General features: G+C 41.3%; 1 protein-coding gene across 2 annotated transcripts in view; it reads left to right on the top strand.

The window, feature by feature from the left end:
• Positions 1 to 10689, top strand: part of EPN2 (epsin 2) — a 43774-nt gene extending 33085 nt beyond the window's left edge. Inside the window, exons 4-9 of one of the 2 annotated variants that reach the window (XM_075718396.1) lie at positions 1451 to 1543; positions 1811 to 1967; positions 5030 to 5203; positions 6848 to 6940; positions 7866 to 8081; positions 9708 to 10689. In XM_075718396.1, the coding sequence (XP_075574511.1) occupies positions 1451 to 1543; positions 1811 to 1967; positions 5030 to 5203; positions 6848 to 6940; positions 7866 to 8081; positions 9708 to 10045 (1071 nt within the window). In that variant the 3' untranslated portion in view covers positions 10046 to 10689. The remainder of the gene's footprint in view (positions 1 to 1450; positions 1544 to 1810; positions 1968 to 5029; positions 5204 to 6847; positions 6941 to 7865; positions 8082 to 9707) is intronic. The other variant, XM_075718397.1, reaches the window with a different exon arrangement.
• The last annotated feature ends 2489 nt before the right edge of the window (positions 10690 to 13178 follow it).

Genomic DNA, 13178 nt, shown 5'->3' with positions numbered 1-13178 from the left:
CAATGGCAGCCTGGCTTTGCTCCAGGTGGCATAGGGGGAGAGAAAGGCCATTTTGGAAGATGTTGCTCTTTTATTTTATTTTATTTTTTTTTTTTTTAAATCTCTTTTTAAAGTAACTGCAGCCTCCGAGCTGTTGAGACTAGTGGAAGATGACAGTCACTTTGCAAGAAGACTTTGTGTGGGAGGATGTTAATCATCACATTACTGAAGATGTTTTCAGTTAGGAAGAACTGAAAACATGACTAGTCCTGAAAACCTTCATTAATGGGCCAGCATAAGAAATGTCAGTGAATTCTGATTACGATGAAATTTTGAGTGATGTGCTCATTCGGTGAGATTGTCTGGAACAGAAGGGTGACCTGAAACAAAATACTAGAATTTATAAAGAACCTGGTTTAAAATAACTTGGCTCCTAGTCTGTCATACGGGTTATGTTACTGTGGTAATTCTTAGGAGGTTCATTCTGAATTTGGAGTAAATGCTGTAATTGTGGATAAAGTTTGCTACGTACTAATATATAACAAAGTTGTTGAATCTCAGCTATGAGTGAAAATTCAAGTCAGCCTGCTGAGTGTCTGATATTTTAGAGGCTTCCTGTGGCAATTTTAGCTTACTGTTGTATGTTAGGCATTCGTATCTCTGTGCTTGGAAAGGGAGACTATCACCTGGTAAACTTAGTCATTATTGAGCAATGAAGTTAAAGAAAACAAAAATCAGAATCTGTCAGTTGAAATAGCTTAAAAAATTGCAAGGGAAATACCAGCTGGGGAATTAGTCAACTTCTGAAAGATGTGATGCAAGCAAAGATATTTAAAATAGTTGAATGTACCACAAACATGGCAGTTTGCAGATGTTAAAAACATGGAGTTGGGTAGATTAATTCACTTAGCGTTCTTCATAACAGTTGCAGCAGTTGTGGCGGGAAGCTGACAAAAGCCAGGAAAAGTAAAGTTTAAATCACTGTGTCCTTCGGTGGTGATTTGAACGTTCAAAAACATTACAGTAATTTAAAGATGGGATATTTACTTTGCCTTTCAGTTCTGTGGTGTTTCTAGCACTGTAACTGAGATTTTGGAAGGAAGGTTTCATTTATACCTTTCCCATTAGGAGTAAACCAACACGAGGGTAAATTTCAGTCAGCAAAATGGGCGTTGTTATGATCACACTGTTACACTGGCGTTACAGGGTCAGGGTGCTTCTGACCTCTGTTTGAGGCAAGAATCACAAGAAATACTTCCCTCCCCCTCGCTTGTGTTATGTACAAGTTACAGCAAATAATCCCGGCGATCCCACTGCGCGTGCCTGCGGTGCGCGTCGCTCCTAGGGTGGCAGGGAGCACTGCCCGGGCCTTCCCTGGCAGTGTCCTGCCGAGGGGGCTGGACACCTGGAGGGAGCAAGCAGCACAGTCTAGGCTAATGGTCTATATCAACAGTGTTGATTTCCTTTGCAGGAGGAGCGCCTCAGACGCGGAGATGATCTGAGATTACAGATGGCTCTGGAGGAGAGTCGCAGAGACACAATTAAAATTCCCAAAAAGAAGGAGGTAGTGCCTTCGACTAAGAAATTCCCGGTTATGCTGCCAAAAGCTGAAATACAGTAACACAAAATAGCTTAATACTGCGCTCTTTTATGCTTTTGGGATTGCTTTGTTGTGTAGCTTAAAGCTTCTTCCATGTGGGTTAAATTTCAAACTAGTCAATGCAGGTGTGTAAAAGGAAAAAAAAAAAAAAAATTGCTTCTTCACTCTCATGGGTTTGTACTTCAGACTGGTAATGCTCTTGATTAAAGCTCAGATTATTCCTGCCCTCAGCATACCACTTTGTTGGACCTAATGGATGCCCTGCCCTCGTCGGCACCGGCCCCACAGAAAACAGAGCCTTGGGGACCTCCTGCTGTTGCAAACCAAACTGATCCCTGGGGAGGATCCACAGTTGCAGCTACTGCCTCTGACCCATGGCAATCATTTGGTAAGAATAAACTGCCTAGAAGGAATGCTTATTTAAAAGTTTTTGCTTTTTAATGTTGAGCTTTTCCAAGTTTTTCAGTGTGCAATGTGATGCTTGATAACAATGGTATGTTAGTCCATCTTGATGGTTTCCTGTACTCTAGAACTAATGTTCCCCTAACTCATTTCCAAGCAGAAACAAATGGAAATTGCACCCTGTTTCTGCTATTTAAGCAGCTGGGGTTTTGTGTGTGCATTTTGAATCTTAAGAAAGAGGAGAAGAGTGAAGCTTCTGTCGTCTTTGTACAGCAAAACCGACTTGTCTCAGACTGGGGGGATGCTCACGCTTTGACTGCTAGTTGTGTCCAGTGTCATGGGTTTAGACTTTTGCCAGTATTTAATATGATACTTAGGCAGGGTACTGTGATTAGGAAGGTCATAGATCTGAATTACCATGTCTTTAATTGCTTCTAGTGAGATATGGTGTAAAATGTGGATTAAATTGTTTAAATGGAGATTTTTATACTAAACAAAAAAATCGAGGTTACCATTTTAAATATTCACTATGTTTCATAAGCTTTTGATGGTAAATTCATGGAATCTGTTTCTGAAGTGAAAGATCCAGTGCTTCGCATCTTCAAGAGCAATTCAGCCCACTTTTTTGCACGTTTGCTTTTGTGTGTGTGTGTTTTGCTACCTGTGGAGCCTGCTGTTTTCTAGGTAGCCAAAGTCTGTCCAAGGAGTTACTCCTTTGCACAGGGAAGCTGATGGTTCCACACAGTGCGTGTTAAACTTGCTACGTCTGTGGAATTGGATCTGGATCTGGTTTTTGTTGGCTTTGGATTTTTTTTTTTTCTTTTTTGAGGGGCAGGGGGGTTCTGTGCAAAGGGAAGCTTTTTCATGAAGATTAACAGCTTAGTTCTGTCAGTGTTGCTTCAGGCTGGTGATTCTACGACCTCTGCTATAAAGTGCTTCAAAGTCGTTTGCATTAACATTCAGCACACCACCATCCAGAATGAAATAGATTTTTTTTTTTTTTTTTTAACTCCTTCTCATGGTGGCATTAAAGACACCTACATAGCTGCTGGGCTAACGACAATTCATTGTTCTAGGTGTAATCTGTTTCTTTTTTGGTGATAAACTGCAAGCATGAAATCAGAAAAAGTCCAAGTTTTGGGCCCTAAGGCTGTTCAATGTATTCTTCCGTGGCTAAAAACCAAACAAAATCTGCCTTCTTCAAATCTCGTGCTTGATACATCATCCTCTGACAGGATTTTCCTTGCATCAGTTGCAGCTGTAGCATTTCCTCTCAGTGGCTCCCAACTTTATTAATGCCATAGAACAACCCCTTGTTCCAGCTTGCTGGTTACTTGGCTCCCAAGGATAGTCTTGAAGATGTAAGACTTATTAATTTGACTGCTGATAAGAATGACTCATTAAACTGTATTTTTCAAATCCTGCATGTACTTTGGCATTTTAGTAGAGATAATGGAAGCTACGGGAAGGTATCTTCCCAAGTGCTCTAATTTTGTGCACTCTCTTTATGAAAGAAAAGACATTTTTGAAAGCTTCCGTTTATGGGAAGTGCTGTCATTAGCATTTCTTGTGTGGCATTGCTCATAACTCAGCGCTAAGGGTAGATAAAGGAAATGTAAGTACCGGTGTGGGAATACTTGGACTTACTTGGAGAATTTTAGCGTTTCCTGGTCCAAAGCTGTAGCAAGACTATGCTGCCTGTTGATGAAACAAAGTCCAACATTGCAGATTGGAATTTGCTGCTGTGTGTAGCGCTGAATTGGTTTTCAAGAACATTGTGATGCCACGGGGGTTTGTACCTAGTTTTAAAAAATAAAACAATGATCAGTTGTAACTTGAAACCCACGTGGTGGTTAAAGATAATAGCCATGTACTGCAGGGGTAATTCCGTCCTACTCTTGGATTATACAGTTGTTCTCATATAGTAATTAAACCATGACTGGTTGAGAAGTTTCATTGGGAAGAGGAAATGTGTTTGCATGTACTATCTGACTTGAAGGTAATTGATCACTGTAGAGTTGTACAGGATGTGCATTTAAAGTACTGGCTTCCCGTTCCTGCGCCCGGAGGGGCGGTGGGGACAGATGACACGGGAACAAAGCAAAAGTGATACCTTCCAACAGGGTTTGATAAGCCAAAAATAGTTTCATTTAATGGTAGAAGGAAGAAGAGGTCACCTAAGCTGCAAAGCAGTAAATTAGGAGGTTGGGGAGGAAGAAGAAAAAAATGGCAGGAAATTGTATATAGTGAGGCAAGTTTCTTTCTCTTTCCTTCTCCCTTTACTGCCTTAATTTGTCACTTTACACAAGGAAGCCCTAACCTTGTGCACAACCTGAAGCAGTTTGGTAATCTGAATTTGTAAGAATGAAGAGCTGTCAACATCTCCCAGTAAAAATGGGAATCCTGAACATAGAGGCATTGGGTTTAAAAAAAAAAAAAAATATATAGGAAGGGGTATCAGTGGACAGCTTAGATCTGTGTCGGCAGGAGTGCTTACAAACGGGAATAAAAAAAAACCCACAACTAGCTCAGGGAAGCCGATTATATTTTGATAAAATAACAGTATGGTTAAAAGAGTTTGAAAACTGTTCCTTTTGAGTCTTACAGATGTCTTTTCTTTGTCCAAGTCTTAATGTTGTGTATTTCATACCTTTTACATATAGGCTTTTTAGGAACCTTCTGTTCCGTGAGTTCATAAATATACCCTGTGATTTAGGTCACCTTCAGTCAGATATTGTCTGTTGTAGTGGCAATGCCTGTAACAAGAGCAAGTCTATTTTCTTTTTGGAAGTGCAGATTTTTTTTGATTCAGTTTCAAATGGGAGATTTGTTTTATTCATCTGTCTTGCACAGAATTTGCTTGTGCTTGTTTTTCAGTATGTACGACACAGATGCTGAGACTTATCAGTATTCCTAATGTTGAACTGCTTCACCTATTTATGTTCAGTATTAATTGGCAGTAACAGCTCATAAGAGAGATTAATCCCTAAGGAAAGCTTTCCAAAGTGAAACTGTGCTGACTTGTGTTCCTGCTGGCTCTTCTTGCAGGTGCCAAACCAGCTGCTTCCGTTGACCCTTGGGCAGCACCAGCAGGATCCACAGCTCAGTCTCTGTCCAAAAATGTTGACCCTTGGGCTCCTGCTCAACCATCTTCTACTGCAGCAAAACCTTCTGTGGATCCTTGGGGACCAGCACCTGCAAACAAACCTCTCTCTTCTTCTGGTGAGAAACAGTCTCATCCCATATGCGTATTACTTGAGTAATGAAGGGGAAATCCGAATGATTTTCTTGCATTGCTTGGTTAAAAGAAGCTATGTGCTGAACAATTTGCAGAACTAGTCTGTAAAAAAAAAAAAAGACACCAAAAAAAAGGAGTTGTAGTAGCTAGCAGCAAAAAGAACTTCAAATGTAATTATTCTGACTTAGAGCTCTGAATTCGTGTTGCTTCTTCATGCTTCCCTTCTACATTCTTCATTTGGTATGTGTGGATGCATGCTGAGCACTTACGACTGCTGCTGCTGTTGCGTTTTTAAATGGGTTTTATCTTTAAGTAGACAAGGACTTAATTTCTGGAAATGAATGATACTATAATTTTACCTTTCATCATGATAAATAGCTATGCAGATGGATGTCTCTGCAGAGGTAGATTGACAGGTTGAGCAGCTCCACGCTCTGAGGAGACTTTTAGAGGTGCAAATGAAGGTTTGTTTACTTCAGACTGAGGGTGTGAAAGCTGTCCCTAAGCCCTTGTGTAGCAGGATGCAGAAGGTGCTGATGTAATTGTCTATTCGTGCCCTGTAACTAATGCAACCTTGATGAATCTTAATACCTGGTATTTTCATGTTGGCACCGTGGCTAAATGCATCCTAAATGCGTTTTCTGCTAGTCATTCATCTGGGTACATAATAAACAAAGGAATCTGAGTACTGCAAAAAGCTGTCTAATCAGCTTTTCACTGGGCAAAGGGCAAAAACTGGACCATTATGAGAATGATTCTTTAACTATGGTGGGTCTTTGTTCTTGATAAGAAGTGGTGTTACACACAGTCTTCACTCTTTCTCTTGGGTATTTGTCTTACTGCGTTCTTTATGGAGCTAAGTCCCTACCTTCGTTTGCTTGAAATGTGTTGAAGGTTAAAACTAAATTAGAAAAAATTTTAGCTAATGGGGAAAAAAAAAAAGGCAAACTTTAAAGCTTTTCAGGAGTGTGATTGCTGTTCATTTAGGTGTGGTTTTTCTTCCTCCGTTTTGAGGTAAGGGTGTCTCCACATTTTGAAAATGTTATGTTTTCATTGGTTGCAAACTATGGGCAAGTTCTGGTGCTTTAGCTAACAGGGCCTTACCATCTCTACATGGCGTAGATAACCTTTTCTATCGCATTCCTCCTCCTTTTAACTTCGGAAGCGTAAGTCAAATCATTGCTTAAGTTGTAGTAATGCTACATTTGTCTTTGGAACTGTATTCAGAAGTGTGTTTTACTTGAGGGCTGATTAACACATTTGTAGTTTAGGCTGTAAATCCGTTGCTGTTCTCTTCTTCCGCAGCAGTATATGCCTGCCTATACGTCTCTTTAGTGCAGACACTTAATGAAACCCAGCACGCTAAGGTGTGCCTTACATTGCGATTTAAAAGCACATTGCTCTGAATTAGTTGGCTAATGCCGTAAGAAAGGACAGTTCTCTGACAGTTCTCCCTCGTCCTGGGTAAGAGTAGGAGCACTCGAGCTGATCTGAACGGCTGCCCTGGAACCTGACAGAGCGGGGCTTCTTGGTGACACAAATGGGTCAGAAATTGCTTTCAGTAGGATCAGGTGTGTGATGCAACCGAAGATCTGTTAATGACAGGGCTGTCATCTTGTTTTGAACAGGAAGTACATCTTTTGACCTCTTCAGTAATTTGAATGGTACAGTTAAAGATGATTTTTCTGAATTTGACACACTTCGAACTTCCAAAAAGCCAGGTATGAATCAAATTCTTAGCATGTGGACAGTCTGGGTGGTAGTCTCAGCAACCAATGTCTCTATTCTTAAATTTTATTTTTAAAAAATAAATAAAACTGACTTTCACAAAAGGAAATATTAAAGCTGGTGGCAATGCAGCAGTAAAAGCTTGTCGTTAACATTTTGGCCTGTGCATGAACTTATGGGGAATGGGCCTTTTGCATTGTAAGCCATAGAATTTCGCTGTATTGACCCAGAAATTTGTTTGACTTCTAAATTTACAGTATCCAATGTGTTTGGAGTATGGCTCATGCTCAGATTGTCAAACAGAACAATGTTGACTGAATTTCTCAAATGTGTAAATTCTAGTGTGTAACAAAAGTAGGAAGATGAGAAAATACGCTTCCAGGAATGCTTCAATTTATTTTTTATTTGGTCATTAGTCACTAAAATGAAAACTGCCAGACCTTAACGTATAAGTGCTTTGATACTATTTACTCTCAGGATGGTTCTACCTGAAAGAACGGTGACTAATTCAAACCTGGGCTAGACTTCTTTAACACAGAAAACCCGGGTGGAATCTAGCTGGGAAGGGTGCAGCAGTGGTGTAGTGCAAGGGCAGAAGCCAAGGCTTTTGAATCTCTTTTCCTTGGAGGCTCTTAGTCCCATCTGTTGCCGCATCGCTGTGAGAATATTCCTCAGGACAAATCAGGTAGCGCCTTCAGTAGAACGCTGCAACTCTAACTGTAGCTTCTTCATACTCTTCTAAAGGACATTTGTCTGCTTGCATGCTGTAAGGGTGTAACATGTACTGAAAGGCTTAAATCTGACTAATACAAACATTAGATTTTAAAATACTTGTGCTGTCAGAGACATCAGGGCTTTCTTTGCTTGACTGTGTAGATTAATGAGATAAGTTTTGCTTTTCTCTTTGTGTTGTTTCAGCTGAATCAGGTTCCACTTTGCCATCTCAGCATAGCGGTACCACAAGTCCTGATCTCTTTGATTCCCAGCACTCAAGCATGCCATCAGGCAAACAAAGTGCAGCTCGGAAAACCCCTGAGTCTTTTTTGGGCCCCAATGCTGCTTTGGTGAACCTGGATTCACTGGTGTCTAAGCCGCCGCAACCTGTTACTTCACTGAATCCATTCTTGGCACCAGGTCTGTTACTGCACACTCCTTCAGTTTTCTGTTTTACCTTTCTATTCCTATAGGAAAACTCTGTGTAACTCGGTCCTAGCTGATTTAACGTAAGCTGGTTTGGGCTTGTTTTTCTTGATATTTCAGCCAACAGATCATGACGGAGAGCAGGAGGGTGAGGCATCGTGGTTTCAAGGCATACTGCCGAACCCTGAAAGCGCAGAGTTTCTACTCTTGCGTCTGCAGCTGCTCTGCTGGCTCAGCTTTGTTCAAGCAGTTTCTCTTCCATTTTTGCCCTTGCTCTCTCAAAACGATCTGTGTTAGAAGGCGGCTTTGGGTTATTAAAAATGGCTGAGCTAAAGTTGATTGATTGTCAGAACAGGTAAGATGCGAACCTGCGCCACCAGAGAATCCCTTGGGAGGGTAATAGGTGGCAGGTTCTTGTGGAGGCAGGCAGGAATCGCCCTTCTGCCTGTGCTACAGCAGGCATGGTAGCATCTCTGACTGCAACCTGAGGTTCCAGACAGCAAACTCTGCAGTGTAATTTAGTGGGTTGCTGGTTAGGCTGTCTTTAGGCTAGCACGATAAACCAGTTTTGATCAAAAACACACTCTCAGTGTATTTTGAAAAAAATAGTCTGGTGCAGTTCTCCTGTAAACTGGCCCCTGTTAGAAGTGAGCCTTTACTTATAGCAGACTTAGATGGTGACACTAAACACGTGGAAGATGTATGTATTTTTTAAAAGCTATTCATATGCATTGAAATTTCTCTGTGACGCTAGTATGGTGAAATACTTTAAAATGCTATTTCAGTATTTATTTTCTTCACTCTTCCAATGGAGGGAAAAAAAACCAGACAGTTCCTTAAACTCCTTGGGTAGGAAAAAACCAGTAATTCTGAACAGCCTTGGCAGTGTTTAGCAAGAGGAAGTCTGTGTATCTGCCATTACCGGTTACTACAAAAAGTTTATGAGGGGTCACTGGGCCATCCAAATAACGCTACACATATACGGTAAAAGGAATTTGTAGTGTTGGCAGCAGTCCAAAGAACCTCAAACGCTGGGAAAGTTATTCTCTGCTTTTTCTAGCACCGCTGTAATTCGGAAACAACTTGTTTACTTTATGAATTCTTGTCAAAACTCAGTGCCAGAAACATGTACAGCTTCTAAATGGAGTTGACTGGATGAGATCTTGAAGCAAATGTGCAAATGTGCAGTAGCCAGATTGCAGTAAAGGAGTAGAGAGAGCCTGCAGTTTTCTTCCATAATGCAAATTTTAAGTAGCATTTAAAAAAAAAAAAAAAAAAAAAAAATTAGTGATGTGGATGTCATGGTTAGGCATATTCCAGGTAACCAAATTTAGAACCTGCCTCTCCAGTGACTACTATCAGAAGTGGAAACTGTTGGTCAGCAAAGGGATGTTTTGTGGCATTGATAGGATCAAGGAAACAGACTGTGCTTGTGCACCAGTGCAGCTCCAGTTCGCTGAATGGCATCCCCGCAGGTTTCTCCACGGGGTGTTTTGGGGTTGGGAGCACGTGGGGGGTGTACGGAAGGTGCGTTCTTTGCCAGAAAAGGCGATCTGCAAAACCTCGCGTTTACGGAGGTGCGCTCTCTTTCCCTCTTCCCCCTTCTTCTCTCAAAACTAGGCGCCACTACAGCACCGACTCCAATCAACCCCTTCCAAGTGAATCAGCCTCAGCCGCTCACTCTAAATCAGATGAGAGCGAGTCCTGTGATGGGAACCAGCCCTTCCTTCAGTGCTGTGCCACCGATAAGCATGGAGCCAATACCTCTGTCTTCCATGGCCCCAGTGCCTGTGGGAATGGCACCGATACCAGCTATGGGCACTGTGGCATCTATAACAAGGATGGGCCAGGGGCTGAACGTGAGCATTGCAGGATCAATGACCCAACCTCTTCACAGTACAGGAATCCCGCCGTCAGCGTCCCAGTCTACAAATACAACTAACCCTTTTCTTCTATAAAGACCCAATTAAAGGAACTTTCTTTTCATAGTGTTTCCAGGCTGAAGTCTTTACAGCAAAATGAACGTGGCCTGTTGTGGACTGAACGGTGTGTAAGAGACTTGGAAGTAGATTTGCAGTTTACAGTTATGATCTTTGAAGAGTTGTCTCTACTTACCAGTTAATCTAAATCTAGTCTTTGCTACAGATGGTACCTTACTTTGGCTTGTTGAGCATTATGTGAAATGTTCAGACTTTTCACCAAAGTTAGATTCTGCCCATTTTGTTACTTTGTTAATCATTTCAATACACTTTCTAGGGAGAACCTGCCATTTTAAACTCCGTTGGCTATTTTGTAGATGTCAGATGATGTGCTGGATCCTGAAATTACTATTTACCTGCATCTGTCACTTCCTATGCCCATATGATAGACCTGAGATTCAGAGTGCTAGTGAATGTTTTGCACATAACTATACACAGTTCTAGACTGTTGGTTCACCCATAGTCCTTACTCTTAGAAGAGAACAATTCGGAGGGCCCAGGTGGCTGGTTTTTATGCATTAAACATTGCAACGCAAAATCGCACTGCTTTCGTATCAGAGGTTTGACCGAGAAAGCAAGCTTGTCTCAAATGGGGGGAAAAAAAAAACCCAAACCAACAACAACAAAAAAAAACCCACCACAGACAAAAACCACCCAAGAACACTCTCAAGTTGTCAAGTATAACGTGTGCTGTTGTATGCAGTGTTGAATTTGTACACACTACTCTAAGGACTCCTGAGGAACTCTCTGTGAGTGGCATGCTGCACTCGTGCTGAGTGAGTGTCCTGCTCTGTGCTTGTCCAGTTCCAGCTTCGTTTGGAAGTTATCCTGTGTATTTTGTTTTTATTTGACTTACAATGTGAGTTGAAAGAAAAAAGAAATACAGTGGGACACCTTTGAATTCAGTTTCACCGGGGCAAGCTTTAAAACTAATTCAGGCTTAACCTTGCTATATGCAGTTACTCTTGTATACTTTTGCACATATTTTGTTTAGTACAGTTTCATATTTGAGTTTGCAGAGTTACCTAATAGTCCTTTTTTTGCTAATTTTTATAATGTGGTTCTTATTTAACTGTCTGGTTTTGATAGATTTATCAAGTCTGGCTGAAAAATTAAGATATTGGCAAATGTCATTTTTATGGTTTTAATGCCCTCTTATTTATGGTTTTAGCTCTTTGTTTCTGTAAAGAGAGTTTAAAAGGGAAGATTAACACTAAAATATTTACTTTTAAATGAAGTATTCATAATGCAAATCAAAACAAATTCTCGTGACTAATTATTTTTAGATGAATTTGAGCGTAACATGATTTAAGACTACATTAAAAAGAAAAAACACTAAAGTCGCCTTTCCCTTGATTTGTTCCCGTTTTCCGATTACCAAAATGGACAGACGTTGAGCCTTTATGAAGATCGGAAGAGAGGCTGTTTTTTCTTGTAATACTTCTTGAGAGGTTAAAAATTCTAATGTATGAACACGACTCATTAATTTCATTGACTAATTTTTCTTCATGGAAGGTGCACTCCATATTAATACAACCGGTTCCATTTACAACTATTAATTGTAAGCTGAACTATACATTTTTAACTTGCATGTCTGGACTCATCGGCACTAAACCACGCTCAGGTTTCAGCCAGTGTTTCTGGTGGTAACCTGGCCTTCTCAAAGACGGCAACATTTCTGAGCTCTGCTTTCACAAGCAACGCAAACGTCCGCAGAGCACGTGGAAAGGGATGTCCCATGCTTGCTCCTGCCTTGAGGGCGTCTCTGTGAATGAACTGATGCATCTTGGTGGCCTTTCCCTAATTTGGGGGGGGGTGGGGTGGGTGGGGAGGGACCACAACCAACTAAACCAACCAAAAAAAAACCCAAAACCAACAAGCTGAAAGAAATTGCCAGAGTTGTGCGTTCTGGTGTCATGATGCTGTGTGGGACTGTGCCAGCCTAGGGTCGCGTGCTGCAGGGAGAGAGGGGCTGGCTGATGTGGAAGGGACTGAGCTGTATCTTTTGGTGGGTAGGGGAGGCTGAAAGACTATCAAATCTAGGGTACAATCACAGATTTTAGCCGTGTAGGTCAGCGTAGCTCTATTAGTATACGGAATGCTAAATGTGTGGATGTTTCTATGCAGATTGTTCTATCTTGAATATTGTTGAATTTGCAAGTAGGATTCAGAATATTCATCTGCTCTTGTTTTTATATAGGAGGAAAGAGAATTACAGTCCACACCCAGTATGTCTTTAAGAAAACAAAGCAAAACATTCATGTTGCCTTTCAGAGTAAGGAAAAATACTTTACTTTTTTGTTGTTGTTGAAGTTACTGAAAAGTGTAGACCAGGAAGGGTGTGATTCTTGCAGATGTGGGGGGGGGGGGGGAAAGTGCTTTCCAATTGATCTGTGGCAAGATTTATCCTTCATTAGTTTTCCAGTTTAATTTTATCAACAGTGGAATTGAGGTCGCTTGATGTTTTTCCCTTAGTCTGTCACCCAAATGCATTTGCGACAGTTAGATGGGGCATTGTCTATTCAGCCAAAAAGTTCGAACCGCATCCTCTCGTTAAACACTAGGTCGCTGTTTTTGGAAGCAAGATGGGGTTGATATTAAGTATTTAAAATGCTGAAGTCATCTTCAGAAGTTCAGAGTCATGATCTGTCACCACGAATTGATAAAAAATGTGCTGTTGGTCTGGTAGGAAGCCCTAGCTTAATGAAACTGCTGAATGGCAAATTGTTGCTTTCACCAAGCCACTTTTGTAAGAGCTGTCTTACTTTTACATTATATATATATATATATATATAGACATATATCGCACAATAAACCATGACGAGGCACTCTGAGGAGCAATCAGCCCAGACTCTGGTGCTGGAAAGCATTAGGCTAAGGACTAACCGTGCCGAAATTCCCAGCCTGACGTGGGGTTGTGGCAGGAGCCGAGTTGGAGCAGATAAGCGGCTGGTTTGGTAAATCTGCTCGGTTCCAGGGCCGGAGACGTGCCCGTGTCCGCAGCGCCCGGCGGGTGCTGTAGCAGTGATGCTGAAATGGTGGTTGCTGTCCTAGCCAGGTGAAGCTTCAGTTGTGTCCGCAATGGTAAATCTCTTTTTTGCGATAATTTAAC

Source organism: Pelecanus crispus, chromosome 11 (genome assembly GCF_030463565.1).
Source record: "Pelecanus crispus isolate bPelCri1 chromosome 11, bPelCri1.pri, whole genome shotgun sequence".
Lineage (NCBI taxonomy): Eukaryota > Metazoa > Chordata > Aves > Pelecaniformes > Pelecanidae > Pelecanus > Pelecanus crispus.
The sequence above is the reverse complement of the archived record's forward strand: the minus strand, read 5'-3'. Positions and strand labels throughout refer to the sequence as shown.